The 27,330-nt window shown below is 44.6% G+C and overlaps 1 protein-coding gene across 7 annotated transcripts in view; it reads left to right on the forward strand.

Moving 5' to 3' along the window:
• The window catches only part of KIAA0753 (KIAA0753 ortholog), a 290,703-nt gene that overhangs the window by 257,172 nt on the left and 6,201 nt on the right, over window positions 1-27,330 (forward strand). For all 7 annotated transcript variants that reach the window (XM_068270192.1, XM_068270189.1, XM_068270191.1 and 4 more), the window contains 6 exons: window positions 2,194-2,351; window positions 11,328-11,450; window positions 13,309-13,398; window positions 15,036-15,105; window positions 21,117-21,260; window positions 24,983-25,061. In XM_068270192.1, the coding sequence (XP_068126293.1) occupies window positions 2,194-2,351; window positions 11,328-11,450; window positions 13,309-13,398; window positions 15,036-15,105; window positions 21,117-21,260; window positions 24,983-25,061 (664 nt within the window). The remainder of the gene's footprint in view (window positions 1-2,193; window positions 2,352-11,327; window positions 11,451-13,308; window positions 13,399-15,035; window positions 15,106-21,116; window positions 21,261-24,982; window positions 25,062-27,330) is intronic.

Below are 27,330 nucleotides of genomic sequence, written 5' to 3' on the forward strand. Positions count from 1 at the left end.
TAGATTCAATGTTCTTTATGGAATGTAATACCTATTCCATTAAAATACCATATTCTCCACTTTAAGTGAAAATAAACTGATGAGATAAACTATTGTATCAATCTTTCTACTCCTAAAAATGAATGATTAGATATCGCACAGTTTTATGTTCTGTTTAAATTACCGGTAATTTTTTTAAAAAAAAAAGTAGATTTATTGTTTTGTGTCAGCTCAATCAAAGCAGTCTGTCCTGTTTTATCTATCCTCTTATATCAGAAGCCCAGTTCTCTGCCAGGAAATTATTTTATGGCTGTAATTCCTTATCAGCGAGGGACTATAGTCCGACTAGGTCCTGACTGGAGGAAAACTGTCTGTTGCATAGCTGAATATTAACTCTATCAGGACTCGTTCACACTAGGGGTGTTTTTGACATTTTTTTTAAGCGCTGGCTTTTCAAAATCGCCCTGAAAGCGCTTGTGCCATGATTCCTTATGAGAGAGTTCACATCTGAGCGGTTCTTTTCCGATCCGCTCAGATAAGCAGTTCTTGGGCCATTTTTGAGGCGATTCTTGCCTCAATGGAAGGTATAGGAAAAACGCAAAACACTCACAAAATCGCTTTGTGCAGCGATTGCGTTCACATTTTTAAGAATAAATACATTGTATTTATTTTCTGGATCATAGAGTTCACTTCCTGACTGATGTGAAAAAACGCAATCGCTCTGCAAAAGTGATTAGAAAAGCGCTTAAGAAAACCATCCAATGCAGAGAAATTGAAAAAAAAATGCTATAAAAACCGGCCAACGCTGACGGAACACAATGTGAACAAAGCCTGAGGCAGAGAAAGAAAAAAGAACACAGCATAGTTATTTGTGTGCTTGGCACTATACATACACATGTCTGTGTCATCATATCACATGTCACTTAAAGTAAGTGTCCAAGCAAATACAAAAAAAAAGATCCACTTACCTGGGTATTCCTCCGGCCCGTGGCAGCCTTCCTGTGCCCTCGCCGCAGCTCCCGGAGGCTCCTGGTCTTCTCCGCTGCAAAACTCGACATCGCCAGGTCGGGTTCCGGGTCGGCGTCTTCTGCGCTCCACCACGCGGTTCATGTGTTTTTTTTTTTTTTTTTTTTTTGCTTGGATGTTTCCTTTACGCTTCCCTTTAAAGCAAATCTGAAGTGAAAATAAAAACAGATACTCGCCTATGGAGAGGGAAGGCTCTGGGTCCTATAGAGCCATCCCGTTCCTCTTACGGTCCCCACATTCCAGCGCTGTCACCCCTGTTCAAATTTGCCACCGTGAGAGGCTTCGAAAGGCTTGGAGAGCTCAAGTGCTTCCAAAGAAGGACGGCTCCGTACTGCACGTGTGCGAGTGAGAGCGCTCTCACGCATGCCCAGTACAGAGCGACTTGTCTTCAGGAGCATTTTAGGTAGATATTGATCGACTCACCACATATTGCTAGTGTATGCCTAGCTTTAGAAGACTTTTTAAAAGAAATAAGGCAGATGTTGAGGTATTGGTCCTCATGGCACCTTGACAGCGTTATCGCTTGTGGAAAGTCCCAGTATTCTCAAAGATCAGTCTGCCAGTCCTTGAATCTTTGTACATTTACAATCTGTGCATGTGTTTATTGTGTGGATACTGACTTTGTTTCTCTGTTTATGATTGTTTTGGTAGCTGTCTGTGGTTTTTCCATTTGGTTTTCTAGCCATGTTTTATGATTATTTTCCTAAATTATATACCTTCTTTTTTGGCCTTTAAAATGCTCCTAGGATTAGAGGGCAAAAACTAGGGAAAAAATGCTAAATCTAGTGCATGCATGGTCCAGAAGCATCTTGTAGATGTTCTCCCCTAATTATTGTGTCCCCCTTATTCCTCCTGTGTCCCCTTCTTTCCCCATGTGTCTTCTTCTGTCCCCCATGTGTCTCCTGTCCCACTCGCTCCCCCCTTGTGTCCTCCTCCGCCCTCCGTGTATAGTTATAAGCAGCGGCAGCGTGTCTCACCTCATCCAGCTGCAATCAGAGATCTTTCCTCTCCCTCACTGATCCCCTAGTGCCGGCTTCTGCTGATTACGTGATAAGCAGAAGCCGGCACTAGGAGAGCAGGGGTACTTGCAAGCTGCAAATTGAGTAATTTAATGCTGTGTGAATGACTGGACAAGGTGTAGGGGAGGCCAGCAAATGATATGAGACTTCTGCATTTACATCCTGTTAGGGATTTCGGGAGCCTCGCAGGATTCCTCCCTCTAAGCGTGCACACTTTCAGGAGAAGACCGTGGCCTTTAAGCTTAAGGAGAGCCACCCTGTTGCCAGAGAGGAGAAAGCTCCCTGGGTGCCACCCAATCCAACATCTCCACCATCCTCTACAAAAAGGTAACTGAATATATGGTGCAGTTCTGGTTGTAGATGGCCAACAGTGGTTACTGGGATAGTTTCCAGATGAGTGTGTTCAGCATTCATCTTTTGCCATCCCTCATTCATCTGTTGCTATGTACTGTATGTCCCACTCTGGAGGTGCTACTAGTTAAGAGTAGGACTGCAAGTTACAGAGTCCCCTTGATGGGCCCTGTTGCTTCCCATGCATTGTAAATTAGATTTTGTAATAAATGTGATGGATCTTCCTGTTGGCTAGCTAGGGTTGGGCTGGGGTACACTTTCATATTGCCTTGAGGCTTAGTTCACACATAAATCTGTACATTTCCAGTACTGTCCTGTGCTGTCCAGTTTTGCATCAGTTTTCTATCCGTTTTATCTGACTGGACTGGAAATGTACTCCTTTTTATGTATGAACCCACCCATACAAAACTGATGGGACTGGACCGGAAATGTGCACCTTTTATGTGTGAAGCACATATAAAACTGGTGCTGTCAAAAACTGGTAGGACAGGACTGGACACCTTTTTAGGCGTGAACCAATCCTGAGTGATCTGTTCGTACCCTTATGTATGGTACCTGCTGGTAATTGTCTGAGCAGCTACATTTTCTATGCGCAACATTTTAGCATACTTAGGACCTGATCCAATTCATTTTTTTTCTCCCGAGTTTTCTCCTAGGTGATATTTCACATCATCTCAATAAAATTCTTTTTAAGCCACCAGCAAGCAAGAAAATACTCAGAATAATGTTGACAGTACTTTTTCATCTATTTTTTGGTACTTTTCCAATTGCAGAGTGCTTAAGAGTTACTTTAAACAGAAGATGAACATTTCTCCTAGGAGAAAACTTCCTGTTGGCTAGATAGGGGTGGGCTGGGGTACACTGTCATATTGCTTTGAGACTTAGTTCACACGTAAATCTGTACATTTCCAGTCCAGTGCTTTCCTGTGCTGTCCAGTTTTGCATCTGATGCAAAACTAGACGGCATAGGAGAAAAAGTGAATCAGATTGGGCCCCTTAACTTTTAAAGTGACCCATACCTGCATTATTCTTTTTCATGTCCTGTCCTTTTTTAATCACTAACTAGGTAGTAACACAAATCACCTGGTCAGGAGCTCAGACAGCTTATTTATAAACATGGCAATGAGCTGATCATCATGAAAGTGACAATTATTTCTGTAAAAATAAGAGCACTTTCAGGCCAATTAACTGATGATCACATTTATAAATGAGGTGATTTTGTGCTCCCTTAGCCCTGATTGCCTGTTCCTGTCCCTACCAAACACTCTCCTCGTCAAGGATCACTGTATTTATAAAGTAGCAATCGGCACAAAGTCCAGATGTAACCCTTTGAAAGTAAAGAATGCTCATTACTTCTTTGGAGCATAGCGGAAACCGTGTACATGTAAACACCTACTTCTGCTTCACTTTTGCCTCACATAACTACTTTAAAAATGCCCTTTCCATTTTACAGCCTCAATTTTAGTCAGTGGAACGGCTTTCCTGTCTGTGGCAATGAACTGTCACTTTCCATCTGAGTTCAAGTGAATGCAGCTTCAGATTGGCACTTACGAATATTTATGGTATCTGATCAAAGAGCTAATTAGGCTTTAAGTATAAATATGGCAATCTTAAAGGTGAAGTCTGCAGAGAAAGACGTTGGACTCTCGTATTTACCACTTCTTTTATAAACAAGCCCCAGAGTTTTTCTATTTCTCTTTCAGTATAAATAGTATACTTAGTGTGATTTACCTTCTTAAAACAGAAGGTATTTGTAATAATTCTAAGTGAATATCTGTGGTTACCCACAATGCACCACTACTGAATATGCAAATTATCTCTTTATGCCTCTGAAGTCAGGCTTATGGCCCATACTCACGGGCTACAAATGTCGCCGCAACACGCGGTGCGCGCGTGTGTTGCAGCGACAGGTCGCCCATGTGTATGCGGTGTTGCCCGGGCGCGCACCCCGAACTGTCGGTCGTCGCTGATGTCGCCGTGCGATTGAACCGCTCAATCGCCTGGCGACAGTCGCCGCCGCAACTGTCGCTAGTCCGCGTGAGTACGTGGACTAGCGGCAGCAACAAGATCAATATCCATTGGGCTTCCAGCGGGGGGAGGCGCAACAGCGACAGCTTCAGCTGCATCAGTTGCCAGGTCCCTCCGCCGTGTGTATGCGGAGGGACCTGGCGACGAGCTGTCGCCGGCCTGTCGCGCACACGCTCACGTGTGCTGGTGACAGGCCAAAAAGTTGCCCGTGAGTATGGGCCATTACATCCAGAAAGCTTTAAATTTTAGAGCCACATCAACTCCACGTGCAGACAGCCTGTTATACAAATGATCAAATAAAAGCTTTATAATAAGCAATCCTTTTGCCTGCCATGCAAAGGCCATTGATTTGGCTTCAGGTCCACTTAAATAGGCAAGTCTAGCTGACCAATTTTGGCTAAAGGCTCAAAGCTACTGGAGTTCAGAGTATCTCGGCTATTTCTGACTACGTGTCATTGTTTGGTTCTTTTTTAACCACTTCCCGACCGCCGCATGTACAAATGGCGGCCGGGAAGTGGACCCCGCAAGGACCGCCGCATGTACAAATGGCGGCGGTCCTTGTACGGGCATGGGCGGAGCGATCGCTTCATTCGTGACACGATCCTCCGCCGGGGACTGGCTCCGCCCCCCTCGCGCTGTAACCCGCCGGCCGTTCGGAAGCGCCGGCGGGTTACTAGCACCCGGATTGCCGCATACAAAGTGTATAATACACTTTGTAATGTATACAAAGTGTACTATACAGGCTGCCTCCTGCCCTGGTGGTCCCAGTGCAGGCTGCAGCCACCCTAGTCTGCACCCAAGCACACTGATTTCCCCCCCCCCCTGCCCCCTGATTGCCCACAGCACCCCTCAGACCACTGTTTGCACCCAATCACCCCCCTAATCACCCATCAATCACTCCCTGTCACTATCTGTCAACACTGTTTTTTTTAATACCCTAAACTGCCCCCTGCTCCCTCCTGATCACCACCCCACCCCTCAGATTCCCCCCCCCCGTGTACTGTATGCATCTATCCCCCTGATCACCTGTCAATCACCCATCAATCACCCCCTGTCACTGCCACCCATCAATCAGCCCCTAACCTGCCCCTTGCGGGCAATCTGATCACCCACCCAAACCAGTAGATCGCCTGCAGATGTGACGTCAGATCACCTCCCAAGTGCAGTGTTTACATCTGTTCTCTACCCTAAACACCCACTAAATACCCATCAATCACCCCCTATCACCACCTGTCACTGTTACCCATCAGATCAGACCCTAATCTGCCCCTTGCGGGCACCCAATCACCCGCCTACATGCTCAGATTGCCCTCAGACCCCCCCCCCCCCCCTTATCAATTCGCCAGTGCAATATTTACATCTGTTCTTCCCTGTAATAACCCACTGATCACCTGTCAATCACCCATCAATCACCCCCTGTCACTGCCACCCATCAATCAGCCCCTAACCTGCCCCTTGCGGGCTATCTGATCACCCACCCACACCAATAATCGCCCGCAGATCCGACGTCAGATCACCTCCCAAGTGCAGTGTTTACATCTGTTCTCTACCCTCAAACTCCCACTAATTACCCATCAATCACCCCCTGTCACTGCTACCCATCAGATTAGACCCCTATCTGCCCCTAGGGCAATCAATCACCCGCCCACACCCTCAGAATGCCCTCAGACCCCAGCCCTGATCACCTCGCCAGTGCATTGCTTGCATCTATTCCCCCCTCTAATCACACCTTGAGACACCCATCAATCACCTTCTGTCACCCCCTAGCACACCTACCCATCAGATCAGGCCCTAATTTGCTCCGTGTGGGCTCCTGATCACTCGGCCAAACCCTCAGATCCCCCTCAGACCCACTTCCGATCACCTCCCCAGTGCATTGATTGCATCTATTTTCCCCTCTAACCACCCCCTGAGACACCCATCAATTACCTCCTGTCACCCCCCCCCCCCCCCCCCCCAGCACTCCTATCCATCAGATCAGGCCTAATACAACCTCTCATCTAAAAGGCCACCCTGCTTATGATCGGTTCCACAAAATTCGCCCCCTCATAGACCACCTGTCATCAAAATTTGCAGATGCTTATACCCCTGAACAGTCATTTTGAGACATTTGGTTTCCAGACTACTCACGGTTTTGGACCCGTAAAATGCCAGGGCGGTATAGGAACCCCACAAGTGACCCCATTTTAGAAAAGACACCCCAAGGTATTCTGTTTGGTGTATGACGAGTTCATAGAAGATTTTATGTTTTGTCAAAAGTTAGCGGAAATTGATTTTTTTTTTTCACAAAGTGTCATTTTTCACTAACTTGTGACAAAAAATAAAATCTTCTATGAACTCACCATACACCTAACGGAATACCTTGGGGTGTCTTCTTTCTAAAATGGGGTCACTTGTGGGGTTCCTATACTGCCCTGGCATTTTAGGGGCCCTAAACCGTGAGGAGTAGTCTAGAAAACAAATGGCTCAAAATGACCTGTGAATAGGACGTTGGGCCCCTTAGCGCACCTAGGCTGCAAAAAAGTGTCACACATGTGGTATCGCCGTACTCAGGAGAAGTAGTATAATGTGTTTTGTGGTCTATTTTTACACATACCCATGCTGGGTGGGAGAAATCTCTCTGTAAATGGACAATTGTGTGTAAAAAAAAAAAAAATCAAAAATGTGTTATTTACAGAGATATTTCTCCCACCCAGCATGGTTATATGTAAAAATACACCACAAAACACATTGTTCTACTTCTCCTGAGTACGGCGGTACCATATGTGTGGCACTTTTTTACACCCTAAGTACGCTAAGGGGCCCAAAGTCCAATGAGTACCTTTAGGATTTCACAGGTCATTTTGCGACATTTGGTTTCAAGACTACTCCTCACGGTTTAGGGCCCCTAAAATGCCAGGGCAGTATAGGAACCCCACAAATTACCCCATTCTAGAAAGAAGACACCCAAAGGTATTCCGTTAGGAGTATGGTGAGTTCATAGAAGATTTTATTTTTTGTCACAAGTTAGCGGAAAATGACACTTTGTGAAAAAAAAAAACAATTAAAATCAATTTCCGCAAACTTGTGATAAAAAATAAAATCTTCTATGAACTCACCATACTCCTAACGGAATACCTTGGGGTGTCTTCTTTCTAAAATGGGGTCATTAGTGGGGTTCCTATACTGCCCTGGCATTTTAGGGGCCCTAAACCGTGAGGAGTAGTCTTGAAACAAAAATGACCTGTGAAATCCTAAAGGTACTCATTGGACTTTGGGCCCCTTAGCGCAGTTAGGGTGCAAAAAAGTGCCACACATGTGGTATCGCCGTACTCAGGAGAAGTAGTATAATGTGTTTTGGGGTGTATTTTTACACATACCCATGCTGAGTGGGAGAAATATCTCTGTAAATGGACAATTGTGTGTAAAAAAAAATCAAACCATTGTCTTTTACAGAGATATTTCTCCCACCTATCATTAGACAGATGGGTGGAAGGATGATGGAAGATCTAGTGCTGGCTTACTTTTCTTTGAATGCTTTATAATATGGCATGTTCAGAGAACCCACTGACACCTCTGCCTTTTGCTATGTCAGCAATTCTCACTGAGAGGACATGTTGCAATTCTCATTAAAACAACACACAGACCACAACTTCCCTGTTATACATTTTTAAGCATTCTGTAGTACCTTTAGGTCATGAAGGGTAGTAGGGAGATGGTTTCTCTTTAAGGTGCAGTCAGAGAAGTCTATAGTCAAGTGCAACCATTCTTGTAAACAGAAGTGTTAAAGTATTAATGGGTAAGACAAAGAAGAGCCACACATTAAAGTGAAAATAAATTGATGAGCTATACAACTGTATTTTTTTTTTTTTTAGATATCGCAGTTACATTTTATGTTTAAAAACTAGATGTAATGTTTTACTGTCACTGGTCAGTGACAGTCTTTCAAGAGGCCCAGAGCCTATATAAACTTCTGACTTTTTACCTATCTCCTGCACTCAGAAGCTGTTTTCTGCCAGGAAAGTGTTTTACGGCTTTTAAACCTTATTAATGAGGGTTGCACTATGGTCTGACTAGGGCCCGGCTGAAGAGAAACTGTCACTTGAATACTTGAAATATTAACAGTTTTTGGCAGAAAAAGAAAAGGAACACAGCCCAATTATTTGTGAGCTTGGCACTTACACACACATGTTTATCTTATGTCACCTCGGGTACTTCTTGGGCACCTCATACTGCATAATAGATATTATGCAGTATGAGGTGCCCAAAGAGGTCCGGTCTCCCTCGGTTTCATTGGATGGAGAACCACTGTAGATGACCAGCATGCAGGCTTGTGTCCCTCTTTGCTGGGGCTCAGCTAGGATGGTCCGGAGCCAGTGGTGGCGTAAATCTGTACGCATGACGAATTCCACTGGAGCTGAATACGCGTACAGACTTTGTACTGAAGCGATCTCCGACAGGGCTTAACGTGCAGTGTAGATTACTTCAATCAGTAGAGAGAGTCTGTGGGAGTTACAGTTCTGGCCAAAAGTTTTGAGACTGTCAAAAATATTGAAAATGAGAAAAGTTGGTGCTTAAGTTTTTATAATAGCGATTTGTATTTATGCCAGAATGTTAAGAAGAGTGTTCAGATGAATTGTATAGTCCTTCTGTGCCATGAAAATTAACTGAATCACCCCAAAAAAAAACTTTCCACTGCATTTCATTGCTGTCATTAACCTCCTTGCCGGCGCAGGAGGATTTCTCAGGCCCCGCTGGGCCGATTTGCATAATTTTTTTTATTGCACGCAGCTAGCACTTTGCTAGCTGCGTGCATATTACGATCGCCGCTGATTCGCCGCTACCCGCCGCGCCGCCCCCCCCCCCTCCAGACCCCTTGCGCAGCCTGGCCAATCAGTGCAAGGCAGCGCTGAGGGGTGGATAGGGATTCCCTCTGACGTCCATGACGTCGGTGACGTCATCCCGCCCCGTCGCCATGGCGATCGGGGAAGCCCAGCAGGAAATCCCGTTCTGAACGGGATCATTCAAGGAAAGGGGTTCAATTCTTGCTAAGAAGGCTTCAGGGCATCCAAGAAAGTCCAGCAAGCGTCAGGATTGTCTCCTAAAGAGGATTCAGCTGCGGGATTGGAGTGCAACCAGTGCAGAGGTTGCTCAGGAATGGCAGCAGGCAGGTGTGAGTGCATCTGCACGCACAGTGAGGCGAAGACTTTTGGAAGATGGCCTGGTGTCAAGAAGGGCAGCAAAGAAGCCACTTCTCTCCAAAAAAAATCAGGGACAGATTGATCTTCTGCAGACAGTATGGTGAATGGACTGCTGAGGACTGGGGCAAAGTCATATTCTCCGATGAAGCCCCTTTCCGATTGTTTGGGGCATCTGGAAAAAGGCTTGTCAGGAGAAGAAAAGGTGAGCGCTACCATCAGTCCTGTGTCATGCCAACAGTAAAGCATCCTGAGACCATTCATGTGTGGGGTTGCTTCTCATTTGAGGGAGTGTGCTCACTCAGACAATTTTGCCAAAAAACACAGCCATGAATAAAGAATGGTACTAGAACACCCTCCAACAGCAACTTCTTACAACAATCCAACAACAGTTTGGTATGCATTTTCCAGCACGATGGAGCACCATGTCATAAGGCAAAAGTGATAACTAAGTGGCTCGGGGACCAAAATGTTGAAATTTTGGGTCCATGGCCTGGAAACCCCTCAGATCTTAATCCCATTGAGAACTTGTGGTCATTCCTCAAGAGGCGGGTGGACAAGCAAAAACCAAATATTTCTTAGAAACTCAAAGAAGTGAGTATGAAAGAATGGGTTGCTATTAGTCAGGATTTGGACCAGAAGTTGATTGAGATCATGCCCAGTCAAATTGCAGAGGTCCTGAAAAAGAAGGGCCAACTCTGCAAATACTGACTCTTTGCATAAATATCATGTTATTGTCAATAAAAAGCCGTTGAAACTCATGAAGTGCTTATAATTATATTTCAGTACACCACATAAACAACTGAAATAAAGATCTAAAAGCAGTTTATCAGCAAACTGTGAAAACTTATATTTTTGACAGTCTCAAAACTTTTGGCCAGGACTGTAGCTGTAAATTTAGCTGTGTGAATAAGGAACCAGTTAGTTTGTTCTGTGATAAGTGGGGTGACCTGCTGTTCACAGATAGGAGCAATCAAACAGTTGGGTAAAAGTGTTTATTGAACTGCAACATGTTTCACAGGGGTTGCTCCCCTGTTTCTTGATGCATTGTTTTGCACAGCTATTTGCAGAGCCTGTAATTTATAATATTATCAGTTAAGTTAACAATGTAGCATTTGTTCAACACTCTTTGGCCATTTTCCTGTGACTGTCTTGTATGTTTTTAAATTTGAGAGGAAACTGGTGTGCCCAGGGTTAAAACTGACAACTATGGAGAAAACATACAACCTCCTTTATGTGGTGTGCTGGTTGGGATTTGAACGTGGAACTCTAGCACTGCAAGGCCATTGTGTTGCCCATTATTAATTATCTTCACCATCTCCAAGGAAAAGCATGATTTTGCATGTTTGCTGTCCCCATAGCAGTCCACCCAACACAATAATAATAATAATTAATTCTGGGTAATTATGGGTAATTATGTAAAAGGACTCTGTACCTACTAACAACTTAGTTTTTTGGGGGACTGCAGCCCCCTTAGGTGGAACAAGTGTTGAGGAGGAATACACATTTTTATGGGTTTAAATGTATTTTAGGGGGGATTTATGTGTAGTGTTCTAATATATGTGATTTATATAATAAAGCATTTTTTCTACTCTTTTCCATGCACCTAAGAGCCAATCCTCATTTCTTTGTTTGTTCACTAATTCTGGGTAATGTTTCCCTCATGAGTTTGGTGAAATGTGATGGCTGGCTTTACATATACAGTCTTTGTACACTAACTGTACATTGGCCTTTTTATGTTGTGCAGAGCCAACTGGAACAAGGACAGGAAAAGTTCCTCTGTCTCACCTTCTAGATTATGCAGTGAAATTGACTTGCTGAAGGAAGCAGAAACTCTAAATGAAGACACAAGGACAAAAGAAGCTTCAAGGTATGTGTTGAATTAAATAAAACTCATAAATCCTGCTAATAACTAGCATGGCAACTCTTGTAGGTCATTTCTGCATCTCTCATATGTCTATGCGACATTACCTGTCTCAAAAGAACGCTGGGGAAAGGTAAATGTTTGGGAAGAGACAAGTTGTGTATAATTGATCCATAAAATAAATACTGCCTCCTGTATCATGCTGACACACATCCAGCCTGGTATTTCTATCATGGACAGCTTTGGTGAGCCACTCATATGTAATAAACACTGGCATGTGACACAGGTATTGATAAAACTATGTACTCCTAGGCTCAGCTCTGCATGAAATTTTGCTAACATCTGAAGATTATATGGATGTGTAGCATAGTGTACAGTTTTATCATTAAAGAGACTGTAACAATTTTCATCCTTATTTCTTCTATTTCTTCTATCCTATAAGTTCCTATACCTGTTCTAATGTGGTCTGTCTTACTGCAGCCTTTCCTAGTTGCACAGTGGCTGTATTATCTCTGTTATATAATCTAATCTTCTTTCCTTTGTCAGCTCAGGCAGGAATGTGCTGTTCTGCTGTGATAGGTAGAAGTTATACACACCCTCTCCATGCCCCCTCCAGGCTCTGTATGAGTCACAGACTGAACTTCTCTCAGCCTATCACATGCTGGTTAGCAACCATGTTTTTTGTTTGTAAACAATGCCTAAAACTGGCAATTACCCACTTCACCACTGAGGGGTTTTACCCCCTGAGCACCAGAGCAATTTTCACCTTTCAGCGCTCCTTCCATTCATTCATCTATAACTTTATCATTACTTATCGCAATGAAATGAACTATATCTTGTTTTTTCCGCCACCAATTAGGCTTTCTTTAGGTGGGACATTATGCCAAGAATTATTTTTTTCTAAATGTGTTTTAATGGGAAAATAGGAAAAATGTGGGGAAAAAAATAATTATTTTTCAGTTTTCGGCCATTATAGTTTTTAAATAATGCATGCTACTGTAATTAAAACCCATGAAACGTATTTGCCCTTTTGTCCCGGTTATAAAACCATTTAAATTATGTCCCTATCACAATGTTTGGCGCCAATATTTTATTTGGAAATAAAGGTGCATTTTTTTCAGTTTTGCGTCCATCCCTAATTACAAGCCCATAGTTTATAAAGTAACAGTGTTATACCCTCTTGACATAAATATTTAAAAAGTTCAGTCCCTAAGGTAACTATTTATGTATTTTTTTTAATTGTAAATTTTTTAATTTTTTTTTAATTACAAAAAAAAAAAAAATAGGGAGTGTGGGAGGTAATGAGTTAATTTTATGTGTAAAAGTCATTTATTTGTATGTGAAAAATGTGTAGGGTGTAGTTTACTATTTGGCCACAAGATGGCCACAGTAACTTTTTGTTTTAATGCGACCTCCAAGCTTCCTTCCGGAAGCTTGGAGGAAGTAGAAGGAGGCTGGACACGTGAGTTTTTTTCTCACAATGATCGCGCTGCCCATAGGAGAGCAGCTGATCATTGCGGGGCTTAGATCAACGAACGGGAATGGATTTTCCCGTTCATTGATCTCTGGGCGAGCGGGCGGCGTGTTTACTAGCGGCGGGCGGCGTGTTTACGAGCGGGAGCGCGGGCAGCGTCGGGAATGCGGAAAGTACGTGTTTCTCCGTCCCTGGTTTTTAAAGGATGGAAAAAGGGGCGGAGAAATACGTACACGCGGGGGTAAAGTGGTTACAAGCTAAAATTGCAGCAGGGAGTGGCAGAAACAGCAAAGAGGGGCCCAGGAGAACATAATGAATAGAATGGTATGCTTTTTATTGTGAGAATTTGAGTACAGATTCTCTTTAAGCTAGTTTGCCTTTCTTTGGAAGGTTAGCTTGGCTGGAGTCTGAAATGGGAAAAAGGATGCAGCATCTGGATGATCTCTACAGAAAGGAAATTGCTCATATACAGAATCTGAGGTAAGAAAGTACAAATTATACTCTGATTTGTTTTTTTTTTCATCTCCCAATTTCTTGGGTTCCCAGTATTTATATTCTGCATTATATGTCCCCAAGTAAGCATGAGTATATCTTTCAATAGATGAATGCATTTTGGTGTCCGCCATGGAAAAACTGTTATAAATATGACTAATCTACTTTTTTTTAATCCTATTCATGAAAGGTTCTGGGCTTCATTTTCAAGTGTATTCAGGAAAATGCACTCTTTTCAGTGATCGGATTATTATAAATATTGTTCCATTATATATACGTGACATGTGACGGAGATCTAAATGTTTGCCGTGATGTGTCACGACTTAAAGAGACACTGAAGCGAGACTAAATCTCGCTTCAGGTCTTATATATAGCAGGGGCACGTGTGCCCCTGCTAAAACGCCGCTATCCCGCGGCTTAACGGGGGTCCCTTCACCCCCAACCCACCCCCCGCAAACGTTGGTCGTAAAATGGTCGCTGGTAATCTTCTTCCTGGAGGCAGGACTAACGGCTGCAGCCCTCAGACGCGCATCGCCGCCTCTTCCCCTCCCCTCTCAGTGAAGGAAGACTGAGAGGGGCGGGGGAGAGGCGGAGATACGCGTCTGACAGACGCGCATGGGGCAGGGCTGCGGCGGTTAGCCCTGCCCCAACCAGGAAGCGCTCCCCCGCTGCACGGAGGGGGTTTGGGGGGGACAGGGACCCCCGTTAAGCCGCGCTATAGCGGCGTTTTAGCAGGGGCACGCATGCCCCTGCTAGCTATGAGGTCTGAAGCGAGATCTATTCTCGCTTCAGACTCTCTTTAAAAAAGGCTAGAGAATTGTACCATGAATCCGTTCTGAATCAGGATGATACTTACTGACTGACATTTAATGACTAAGCTGCCTGATCTAACATCTTGTCAGCATACAGGAATACAGTCTGAGGAATGCTTATTAGCTGAAAGCTTACTCTCTTCTTCTAAGCTAGCCAATAAATAGTATCATCCTGATTCAAAACATACCGTATATACTCGCATATAAGTCGACCTGCGTAAAAGCAGAGGCAACCACTTTCCCCCCAGAAACCAGGAAACTGTGATTGACTCATGTATAAGCCCGCTACCCAGTATATCCCCCTCCACAGTAGCCAGATGTGCCCCCAGTACAAGTCAATCCCCCTCCCCATAGCCAGTTGTACCCCAAGGATGATATAGCTGTGTCTCAAGATGCCACTAGATGGTGTCATAGATGTGAGAGACAGCGACTGCCGCACAGAAAGAATCCCAGATCTTTGTACCGCTGACACTTTGCTTGAACGCTCCAATTTACAAGCCAGGGGACAGAGGTAGTCTTGAGCAGTGTACTCTGCACACCATGTTGCAGGAGATGGGGAGGAGGGCAGGGGCACGGACCCAGCTGGCAAGAGCAGGATCACTAGTGCATGATCCTCATGCTCCTCTGCCAGTAACAAAGCCTGCTCCACAATCAGTTCTGTTCCACTGATTCGCATATAAGCTGAGGGGGTAACTTTTCATCACATTAGGCTTATACGTGAGTATATACAGTATTCTAAGTAATTGTTCTACACATGAATGCCATGGCACTTGAGAAGTCTGATTTATTTGTCTTATCCTGTTTACTGAATAGGGAAGAGGTTCACACGGCAAAAAGGTTGGCAGTTGACGAGTATGAAAACAGAAATGCATCCAGAGAACAGGTAAAACTCTGAATTTAAATTGATTTTCATTGTGCAGTTGTCTTAAAGGAAACTTGAGATGGGCAAGATTTTATACTTACCCAGGGCTTCCTCCAGCCCCATGAGTACCGCTGTGTTCCTTGCCATCCTTTGCCTGGTATCGGTCTTGGTAACTGGCTAGGCAGCGACAATTGGCTCTTCTGCACCTGCGTGCGGCTGCTCTGCTCGCGATCGTGCTCCTGTGGCCTCCAGGTCACAGAATCGCGATTGCGCGCAGATGCAGAAGAAGCCAAGCTCCTGAGGTCGGCATCTTCAACGGAGGGGACCCCGGAGCTGTGGCAAGGGATGGATCGGCTGCCTGGGGCTGGAGTAAGCCCCAGGTAAGTAGATCCATATATATGTGTGTGTGTGTGTGTGTGTGTGTGTATATATAATATTATGTATGTATATATATATATATATATAATCTCTTTTGAAGCTAAAAAGTTTTATGCTCTGCTGTGTGTGTGTGTGTGTGTGTGTGTGTGTGTGTGTGTGTGTGTGTGTGTGTGTGTGTGTGTGTGTGTATCTATATATAAAATAGGATGTATGTATGTATGTATCGATCACTCGAAAACTGCTCGACCGTTTGAACGAAACTTGGTATACAGATTCCTTACTACCTGGGATATGTTCTGGGGGTCTCGAGTCCCCCCTGCACACCTGGGCGGAGCTAGAAGCAGCTTATCCGATTTCACCAATTCATGTCAATGGAAAAAATGTAAAAGGCTGCTATTCTCACAGTAATCAAGCCAGAGTTCCCACACTTGGCACAGTTGGTGACTTGGTGACCAAGGTTACAAATCCAGGAAAAGTTGGCGGAGCATAAAACAGTCAATCAAATTTCAGCCATTTATTTTCAATGGGAAAATGTAAATTGCAGCCATTCTTAAACGGTTAATCGCAGGGTTCTCCAACTTCCCACACTCGGTCACTGGGTGAATGACATTAAAGGGAACCTTAACTGGCGAGGAAAAATTAATTCACTTACCTGGGGGCTTTCCCAAGCCTCCTGCAGCCGTCCGGTGCCCGCGCCGGTCCTTCGGTGCCCTCCGGTCTCCCTCCGCCGCTAAGTTTCGTTTTCAGACGACTGCCAGTCGTCCTCGGGCCTCTTCCGCATTCCTCGTCGTAAACTGCAGTAAAGCGCGTCCGCATGACGCCAGACGCCAAACGCGTCATGCGGACGCGCTTTACTGCAGTTTACGACGAGGAATGCGGAAGTGGCCCGAGGACGACTGGCAGTCGTCCGAAAACGAAACTTAGCGGCGGAGGGAGACCGGAGAGCACCGAAGGACCGGCGCGGGCACCGGACGGCTGCAGGAGGCTTGGGAAAGCCCCCAGGTAAGTGAATTTATTTTTCCTCGCCAGTTAAGGTTCCCTTTAAGATTCCCCTTAAAAATCAATAGGTGGATTTTGATTGGCTCCGTACAACAGCCAATCAAAATCCACCTATTGATTTTCAAGGGAAATATTGAAACTGCTGCCATTCTTACACTGTTAATGGCAGAGGTTTCAAACTTGCCACAGTCGGTCATTGAGTGACTGGGGTCCAAATTCACTAAAGGGCTGGGGCCACAAGCAGCCAATCAGATTTCCTTGGTGGATAAACTGCTTCCATTCACACATTTTTGATGCCAGGAACCTGAAAGCTCACAAACTTGGTCATTGAGTGACCGTCTGTCCAGGTTACAAAAAAGTGGGTGGAGCCAAAAACAAATTTTACTGGGAAAATGTAAATTGCAGCCATTCTTACACTGTCAATGGCAGAGTTCTCAAACTTTGCACAGTTGGTCACTGGGTGACTGGGATTAAATTCAGGACAATGAGTGGAGCCTACAACAGCCAATCAAAATTCACCTGTTGATTTTCAAGGGGAATATTTAAACTGCTGCCATTCTTACACTGTTAATGGCAGGTGTCTCAAACCTGGTACAGTTGGTCACTGGATGACTGGGGTTCAAAATCAGAAAGGGGCGGAGCCACAAACAGCCAATCAAATGTGTGTAATTCTAATGGGAATACACAAATTATTGATACCAAGGACCCCAAAGCTTATAAACTTGATAATTGAGTGACTGGATGTCAAGGTTAGAAAAAGTGGGTGGTGCCAATAACTAAATTTTTTTACATAGGAAAATATAAACTGCAACCATTCTTACACTGTTAAAGGCAGGGTTTTCAAACTTGACACAGTTGGTCACTGGATGACTGCGATTAATATTCAGAAAAGTAGGTGGAGCTTACAACAGCCAATCAAAATTTACCTTTTGATTTTCAAGGGAAATACTGAAATTGCTGCCATTCTTACACTGTTAATGGCACAGGCCTCAAACCTGCTACAGTCATTAAGTCATTAAGCGACTGGGGAACAAATTCACTAAAGGGGCGGAGCCACAAACAGCCAATCAGATTTATTTGCTGGATAAACTGCTTCCATTCACGCAATTTTGATACCAGGAACCCGAAAGCTCACAAACTTGGTCATTGAGTGACTGTATCAAGGTTACAAAAACTGGGTGAAGTCAAAAACAGATTGCCCTGGGAAAATGTAAATTGCAGCCCTTGTTCACTGTTAATGGCAAGGTTCTCAAACTTTGCACAGTTGGTTACTGGGTGACTGGGATTAATATTCAGAAAAGTGGAGCCTAATAAAGCCAATCACAATTCACCTGTTGATTTTCAAGGGGAATATTAAAATTGCTGACATTCTTGCACTGTTAATGGCACAAGCCTCAAACCTGGTACAGTTGGTCATTGGGCCACTGGGGTTCAAATTCAGAAAAGGGGTGGAGCCACAAACAGCCAATCAGATTTGTTTCATTTCACTGGGAAAATACAAATTGATGCCAAGGACCCCAAAGCTCACAAACTTGGTAATTGAGTGACTGTGTGTCCAGGTTACAGAAAGGTGGGCAAAACCAAAAACGAATTTCACTGGGAAAATATAAACTGCAGGCCTTCTTACACTGTTAATAGCAGGGTTCTCAAACTGCCCAGATCACTGGGTGACTGAGATTAATATTCAGGGAAGTTGGTGGAGCCTATAATAGCCAATCATAATTCATCTGTTGATTTTCAAGGGGAATATTTAAATTGCTGCCATTTTTACACTCTTAACCTAAGCCGCGCAGGTGGTTTTCTCAGGCCCTGCTCGGCCGATTTACTTAATTTTTTTTTTTTTTGCTGGACGCAGCTAGCACTTTGCTTGCTGCGTCAGCACACCGATCGCCGCCGCCCCGCGCCCGATCGCCGCTATCCGACGCGGCGCGCGCCCCCCCAGACCCCGTGCGCTGCTTGGCCAATCAGTGCCAGGCAGCGCCGATGGGTGGATCGGGACTCCCAATGACGTCACAACGTCGCTGACGTCATCCCGCCCCGTCGCCATGGCGATGGGGAAAGCCCTCCAGGAAATCCCGTTCTTTGAACGGGATTTCCTGATCAGAGATCGCCAAAGGCGATCGAAGCGGGCGGGGGGATGCCGCTGAGCAGCGGCTATCATGTAGCGAGCCCTGGGCTCGCTACATGATCTAAAAAAAAAAAAACTGACGCGCTGCCTCCTGGTGGAATTTTTCATACCGCCAGAAGGGTTAATAGCAGATGCCTCAAACCTGCTACAATTGGTCATTGGGTGACTGGGGATCAAATGCTGGAAAGGGGCGGAGTCACAAACCGCCAATCTGAATTGTTTAATTTCTATGGGAATATACAAATTATTGATACCAAACACCCAAAAGCTCACAAGCTTAGTCATTGAGTGTTTATGTGTTAGGGTTAGAAAAAGTGGGCAGAGCCAACACTAGCCAAATACATACCCGGGCAATGCCGGGTCATCAGCTAGTGTAAATATATAGTATATTCTAAGCTAAGAAGTTCACACATTGAATCAACTTTTAAATAGGTATCACTTTATTTTTGCATATTCTTAATTTCTTTCTGGACAAGATGTGGAACAAAATACAAGTATGATAAGCAGAACGGCCTAACGTGTTTCACGGCAAAAAGCCGCTTCCTAAGAGGCACATGAAATTCACATAAACTCAGTTGTAGACCATGTAGTATGTCCAATTCTGTGATACCATATGGGAAATAGAATCCCTGCCGAGTGTGTGCTCCAGAATGCTGGTGTGAAACACGTTAGGCCGTTCTGCTTGTCAAACCTGTATTTTGTTCCACATCTTGTCCAGAAAGAAAAGAGAAGTTAAGCAGTTTGAATGTTCTCAGTTTCAACGTGGTGTTTGCCATGGAGATATATATATATATATATATATATCTATCACACTATGAGAATAAAACATGAAACTGGAGACCTAGTGTGTGGACAGTTCCCTGACTAAAGCCTGCACTTTCAATTATGATTGGCCAATCTCTGGCCAATTTTACCACCACCTTGTAGTGTGAGGGTTTACCTACAGCATCTGCTTATAGTATACAATATCTGTTGACCTTCATACTACATGGAGGTGTTATCATTGTTCAGTGATTGGCCAATTGTAATTGAATGTGTGTACCAGGCTTTAGGTTCATGGAAATATTGGGTCAGTTTTGACTGTTAACAATATTTCAATGCGCAAGCCAAGAAAAAAATACTGGTGCATGCTAAAATTAACTGAAATAAATTCTATATAATTTAGGTGATAAAAAAGTAAAAATTAAAACCATGATACTCACCTAAGGAGGGGGAAGGGTCCTATAGAGCCTTCCTGTTCTCCTCACAATCCCCGCATTTCAGCGCTGGTTTCCTGGTTCATATCTCCTGCCGGGGGAGGCTTTGGAAGTCTTTGGGAGCACTCGGGATCCTGAAGACAGACAGCTCTGTAATACCCGGGTGCACGTGAGGGGGCACCTACGCAGTACAGAGCAACCCATCTTCGGAAGCCCGAGTGCTTCTGAAGACTCCCAAAGCCCACTAGAAGCAGAAGAGAGCAGTCTCTGACCTATCGGTTGGAGACTACTAACTGGGGAGCATGTGGGGGGACGCAGGCACCGTGAGGAGACCGGGGAGGCTCTATAGGACCCAGAGCCTTTCCTCTCCTGAGGTGAGTATTTTTTTTTCCCTCTCCTCACGCTGTGCCCGTTCCAGCGCTGGCTCCCCCATAGCAGGATTTGACTAAATTAGTCAAATACTGCTCTCTCCGCTGCTGAAGGGAGGCTTCGGAAGTCTTCGGAAGACAGGCCAATCCATACTGCGCATGCAGGAGCGCCCTCTCGCGCGTGCTCTCGTGATTGTGCAGTATGGAGCCGCCTGTGTTCGGGAGGACTTGGCTCCACGCCGGGTGATTTAAACGGGGGAGCCAGTGCTGGAACAGGCACCAGGGGAGGAGAGGGAAGGCTCATTAAGACCCAGAGCCTTCTCTCTCCTTAGGTAAGTATCTGGTTCTTATTTGGGGGGGGGGGGGTAGGGAAGGGAGGGTTTAAGACTCCCATTAGCTTTAAAGAAATCCTAAACTGAGAGGTACATGGAAAGTCCCATTGCTTTTTAAATATCGTATACTGTTGTGCCGATCCTCTGCCTCTATATTTGGAATGACTGATCCAGAACAAGTATACAGATAAGATTTTTTTTAATGATGAGACTGAAATTAAGTGATCTACACAACAGTCAGACGTTCTTATTCAGCTTCTTATTATTCTTTCTTCATTTATTACGCCCAGATTGTGCAGTATGATTGAGGGCATGCCCAGTCGAATTGCAGAGGTCCTGAAAAAGAAGGGCCAACACTGCAAATACTGTACTGACACTTTGCATAAATCTCATGTAATTGTCAATAGAATCCTTTGAAATGCATGAAGTGCTTATAATTATACTTTAGTACATCACATAAACAACTGAAACAAAGATCTAAAAGCAGTTTAGCAGCAAACTTTGTGAAAACTAATATTTTTGACAGTCTCAAAACTTTTGGCCATGACTGTAGAGAGACAGCACATTTGGTGTTGTGTGATAAATAAAATGTTTTCCTCAAATGTTATTTTTTGATCACTTTGATTTGTAGCCAAAGAGCCCAACAGTCTCCCTACCAGGAACAGAGCTCAAGAGCCTACAAGAATTCGATTCGTTTGATGGCAATGAGTATGCAAACCTCTTACATCAAGATAACCACTTGAAGGCCATGATTGAGAGGATGGAGGAGATAGAAGTAAGATTTTAATCAAATGTAAATACAGTGCCCACAAAGTATGATTGCCAATTTACCTTCTAATATGTCCAAGGCCAACCAGGATTATTCAGATGTCTTTTTATGACATAGTTTGCTGGCCGTAACAGGATGTACAATAGTGTTCTTGCATATAGACTTGGAAATCTCTCTCTTTTCAGTTACACATGCACTAAAGGTGGCCATACACTGGTTGATTTGCCATCATATTCGACCAACAGATACAGTGGGTTGCAAAAGTATTCGGCCCCCTTGAAGTTTTCCACATTTTGCCATATTACTGCCACAAACATGAATCAATTTTATTGGAATTCCACATGAAAGACCAACACAAAGTGGTGTACACATGAGAAGTGGAATGAAAATCATACATGATTCCAAACATTTTTTTTACAAATAACTGCAAAGTGGTGTGTGCATAATTATTCAGCCCCCTTTGGTCTGAGTGCAGTCAGTTGCCTATAGACATTGCCTGATGAGTGCTAATGACTAAATAGAGTGCACTTGTGTGTAATCTACTGTCAGTACAAATACAGCTGCTCTGTGAGGGCCTCAGAGGTTGTCTAAGAGAATATTGGGAGCAACAACACCATGAAGTCTAAAGAACACAGAAGACAGGTCAGGGATAAAGTTATTGAGAAATTTAAAGCAGGCTTGGGCTACAAAAAGATTTCCAAAGCCTTGAACATCCCACGGACCACTGTTCAAGCGATCATTCAGAAATGGAAGGAGTATGGCACAACTGTACACCTACCAAGACAAGGTTATCCCCCTAAACTCACAGGCTGAACAAGGAGAGCGCTGATCAGAAATGCAGTCAAGAGGCCCATGGTGACTCTGGACGAACTGCAGAGATCTACAGCTCAGGTGGGAGACTCTGTACAGTGCATGACTAATAGTTGTCCTATGGACAAAGTTGGCCTTTATGGAAAAGTGGCAAGAAGAAAGGCATTGTTAACAGAAAGCATAAAAAGTCCCGTTTGCAGTTTGCCACAAGCCATGTGGGGGACACAGCAATCATGTGGAAGAAGGTGCTCTGGTCAGATGAGACCAAAATGGAACTTTTTGGCCAAAATGCAAAACGCTATGTGTGGCGTTAAACTAACACTGCACATCATTCTGAACACACCATCCCCACTGTCAAATATGGTGGTGGCAGCATCATGCTCTGGGGGTGCATCTCTTCAGCAGGGACAGGGAAGCTGGTCAGAGTTGATGGGAAGATGGATGGAGCCAAATACATGGAAAACTTGGAAGAAAACCTCTTGGAGACTGCAAAAGACTTGAGACTGGGGCGGAGGTTCACCTTCCAGCAGGACAATGACCCTAAACATAAAGCCAGGGCAACAATGGAATGGTTTAAAACAAAACATATCTATGTGTTAGAATGGCCCAGTCAAAGTCCACATCTAAATCCAATCGAGAATCTGTGGCAAGATCTGAAAACTGCTGTTCACAAACGCTGTCCATATAATCTGACAGAGCTGGAGCTGTTTTGCAAAGAAGAATGGGCAAATATTTCAGTCTCTAGATGTGCAAAGCTGGTAGAGACATACCCTAAAAGACTGGCAGCTGTAATTGCAGCAAAAGGTGGTTCTACAAAGTATTGACTCAGGGGGCCGAATAATTACGCACACCCCACTTTGCAGTTATTTATTTGTAAAAAATGTTTGGAATGATGTATAATTTTCGATCCACTTCTCACGTGTACCCCACTTTGTATTGGTCTTTCACGTGGAATTCCAATAAAATTGATGCATGTTTGTGGCAGTAATGTGACAAAATGTGGAAAACTTCAAGGGGGCTGAATACTTTTGCAACCCACTGTAAGGGCTGGTGCACACCGAGCGGCTTTTTGGGCGTTTTCAGATCCGCTTGCGGCTGCGGATCTGCTTGGTCAATGTATCTCAATGGGGTGGTGCACACCAGAGCGGCAGGCGTTTTGCAGAAACGAAAAATGCCTGGGTGAGGCATTTTTTGGATTTCGGATGCGTTTCTGCCTCAATATTAAGTATAGGAAAAACGCAAACCGCTCTGAAAAACGCCTGTTCAGAGCGGTTTTGCAGGCGTTTTTGTTACAGAAGCTGTTCAGTAACAGCTTTACTGTAACAATATATGAAATCTACTATACTGAAAACCGCAGCAGCAATCCGCAAAACGCTAGCAAAACGCCTCATAAAAATAAAAAAAAGCGTTTAAAAATCTGCTAGCGTTTTGCGGATCTGCTTGCGGTTTTTGGTGTGCACCAGCCCTAACTCCCTCTCTGATCGAATCTGATCAGAGAGGGATCGTATGGCCACCTATACTGCAAACAGATTGTGAATCGATTTCAGCCTGAAACCGATCACAATCTGTGGAGCTGCCCCCCCTACCCTGCATACATTACCTGTTCCGGCCGGCGCGAGTCCCCTGGTCCCAGCTGTCTTCTTCTCCGCTCCGGGCTCCAGACCGTTCCTGCAGCTACTGAACTTCCTGTCCAGGGGAAGTTTAAACAGTAGAGGGCGCTACTGCAGCCGGTCCGGAACCCAGCACGGAAAGAAGACAGCACGGAAAGAAGACCAGGGGACTCGTGCCGGCCGGAACAGGTAATGTATACGGGCATTCGAATGCCGCTATCAACGCACTCCCGACCCGCCGGCGATCGAGAGAAATCTTCCACACGGACGGATTGGCGGGAATCGAAGGGAACGATCGATTTCGGCCGGAAATCAATCGTTCTGTCAGCGGTGTGCGTGGCGATTTCACAGCCGATTCGATCACTGTGATCGTTAGGTGTATGGGCCCCTTTATAGTTGTATGCTCAATCCAGGATCAGTATCTTTCTGATGACAATCGTTTACCTGTATTGCCACTTGATATTGATCAATCGTCACCTGAATTCTGGTCAAATATCTGTTAAAAATCTGTCACTTCTAGCTTTTATCTTCATTGATGCAGTACAGTAGTGCTAGACTTCTTGTTTCCCCTCTAAAAAAGCAGACTGTGCTGTACAATATCCATCTCACACAGTGGGACCCAATACATTTCTCCAGAATGTCCCCCAAACCAGACTGATATTCAGGTAACTTCCCGTTAAAGGGAATCTAAAGCGTAATTTAAAATATAAAATGTGCTCCCCATAGAAGAGGGAAGGCTCTGGGTCCTATACAGCCTTCCTTGTTCTCCTGCTGGTGTCCATGTTCCCCCATAGGCTCCCCCATAGGTTAGCAGTCCATGACCAATTGGTCGTGGACTGCTCTCTTTAGAGTTGGGGAGACTTCAGCAGTCTTCAAAGCACTCGGGCTTCCGAAGATGGGCCGCTGCGTAGTGTGTACACGCAAGCCCTCTCTCTCACACGCTAACGCAGTATAGAGCCGCCGGTCCTCAGAAGCCCAAGCGCTTCTGAAGACTGCCGAAGTCTCCAGCAGCGGGAGATTTAAACAGAGGAGCCTGTGGGGGAACGCGGGGACCAGCAGGAGAACAGGAAGGCTCTATAGGACCCAGAGCCTTCCCTCTCCTTAGGTGAGAATCATTTTTTTTGTTTTTTTAAATACGCTACAGATTCATTTCAACTGCAGTCCTTAAATCAATGCAGATTTGCTATTTGACTTCCCACAGTAGTATGCACATCATCGCTGTTAGTAACTGTGACTTTGGCTGAAGTGTAAAATGCTGTCTTTGCGTTTCTCTAATGCTTTGCGTTTTATCCAATGTTCTATTCTTAGAAATATCAAGAAGCAGTTCGGCAGAGGTTTCACAAGATAGTGTATTCAGACCCTGACTTTTGGGCACAAGAAGAAAAGGGTAAATATTAATGATTAAATACAGTATACATAAAGTGTCTGGCTACAAACCCTCCTGGCTGTCAATTAAAATCGCCAGGGGACAGCGCAGCACTATTTTTTTACAATTTGATTTATTTTTTAATCATGTAGCTAGCCTAGCGCTAGCTACATGACAGCCGCTGAGCTGCGGCATCCCCCTACCCCCTCCAATCGCCTCCGGCGATCAGGCCCATCAGGAAATCCTGTTCTAAACGGGATTTCCATTAGGGCTTCCCCGTCGCCATGGCGACGGGGCGGGATGACGTCATCGACACCGTGACGTCAAAGGGAGTCCCGATCCACCCCTCAGTGCTGCCTGGCACTGATTGGCCAGGCTGCACATGGGGTCTGGGGGGGGGGCATTGTGCGGCGGGTAGCGGCGGAGCGGCGGCGATCGGGCACTGCACGCAGCTAGCAAAGTGCTAGCTGCGTGTAATAAAAAAAATTGTGCAAAGCGGCTCAGCAGGGCCTGAAAAAGCCTCCTGCGCGGCATAGCCCGAGCTGAGCTCGGGCTTACCGCCAGGAAGGTTAAAAGGTCATTGTTAGGTTTCACAAGTGGTGGTCTAATGTCTGTTTAGTTACTCAGGAGATTTTAGTTTGGCTGCAAGTGTGTCATTCTTGTGATATGGCCATTTATTGATAAACTGTATCATAAGGTTAAATTCAGGCACATCTTACTTCTCTCTTGTATGAACCCCCATGCACACTTTGACCAATGTTGCCCTTAAGGAGGAACTGTCATGAAAATCTTAAAATGTAAAACCCATACAAATAAGAAGTACATTTCTTCCTGAGTAAAATGAGTCATAGATGACTTTTCTCCTATGTTTCTGTCACTTACAGTACGTAGTAGAAATCTGACATTACCGACAAGTTTTGGGCTAGTCCAACTCTCCATAGGGGATTCTCAGCATGGCCTTTATTCTTTATAAAGACATTCCCTGAAAAAGATTTATACAAATATGCTGGCCAGCCTCCGTGCTCACTGCACACTTTTTTGGCAGTTGAATGGAGCAACTGCCATTCACTAAGTGCTTTTAAAAATAAAGTAAACCCTGAGAACCCCAATGAGAAGATGGGCTAGTCCAAAATCTGTCAGTAATGTCAGACAGATTTCTACTACTTACTGTAAGTGACAGCAACATAGGAGAAAAGTAATTTATGGTTCATTTTACTGTGGAAGAAACGCACTTATTATTTATTTATTTTTTTAAATCTTTATTTAGCAAGACAAGCCGAAACAGTACAATATGGAGTTTGAGAATAAAGTCAATTTGTTCAGCTATTACAAACAACAATATAACGAGCAACAAAATTGATACGTGGGATGGAAGGTCTCCCTTACCTAGAAAGGTTAGATAAACTGGGTTTATTTAGTCTAGAGAAAAGACGCCTTAGAGGAGATCTAATTAACATGTATAAATACATCAGAGGGCAATATAATAGCTTGGCAGATGAGCTTTTTGTACCTAGGCCTTCTCAAAGGACTAGAGGACATGATCTGCGCATGGAGGAAAAACGTTTTAGCCATTTATTTAGGAAAGGGTTCTTTACAGTAATAGTGATTAAGATGTGGAATGCATTGCCACAGGAAGTCGTTATGGCAAACTCTATACCTGCATTTAAAGAGAGTCTGAAGCGAGAATAAATCTCGCTTCAGACCTCAGAGTTAGCAGGGGCATGTGTGCCCCTGCTAAACCGCCACTATCCCGCGGCTTAACGGGGGTCCCTGATCCCCCAAATGCCTTCCGTAATGCGGGGGAGCGCTTCCTGGTTGGGGCAGGGCTAACCGCTGCAGCCCTGCCCCACGCGCGTATCTCCGCCTCTCCCCCGCCCCTCTGTCTTCCTTCACTGAGGTATGTGACCTTTTCACTCTATTCAATTTACATCTATGCACCTATTGCTTTCGTTTCCAAGTTATGTTCATATCAAGTACTAGGGGCTATTTTACGACCTCGTCTAGCCCTCTTCTGTCCATCATTTGCTACCACTGCTTCAAATTCCTCTGATTCCCTGAAGGCTGACCAGCAGCTCCACGTCTTCTGGAACGCACTTCTAATTTATATATGGTTACATGTATTTTACAGGATCGGTTGAAAAGGGCGCCCGAGCTGCCTGTATGAAAAGGGCGCCGCCATAGACATCAATGTTATTTCTGGAAATATGGGCTACAAGGTGTAGAAAAGGGCGCCCGAGTTTTCATATAGGCTACAAGTGGGCTTCCCTTTGTAGCCCATATTTTTTTCGGC

This window comes from Hyperolius riggenbachi, chromosome 2, assembly GCF_040937935.1.
Source record: "Hyperolius riggenbachi isolate aHypRig1 chromosome 2, aHypRig1.pri, whole genome shotgun sequence".
Lineage (NCBI taxonomy): Eukaryota > Metazoa > Chordata > Amphibia > Anura > Hyperoliidae > Hyperolius > Hyperolius riggenbachi.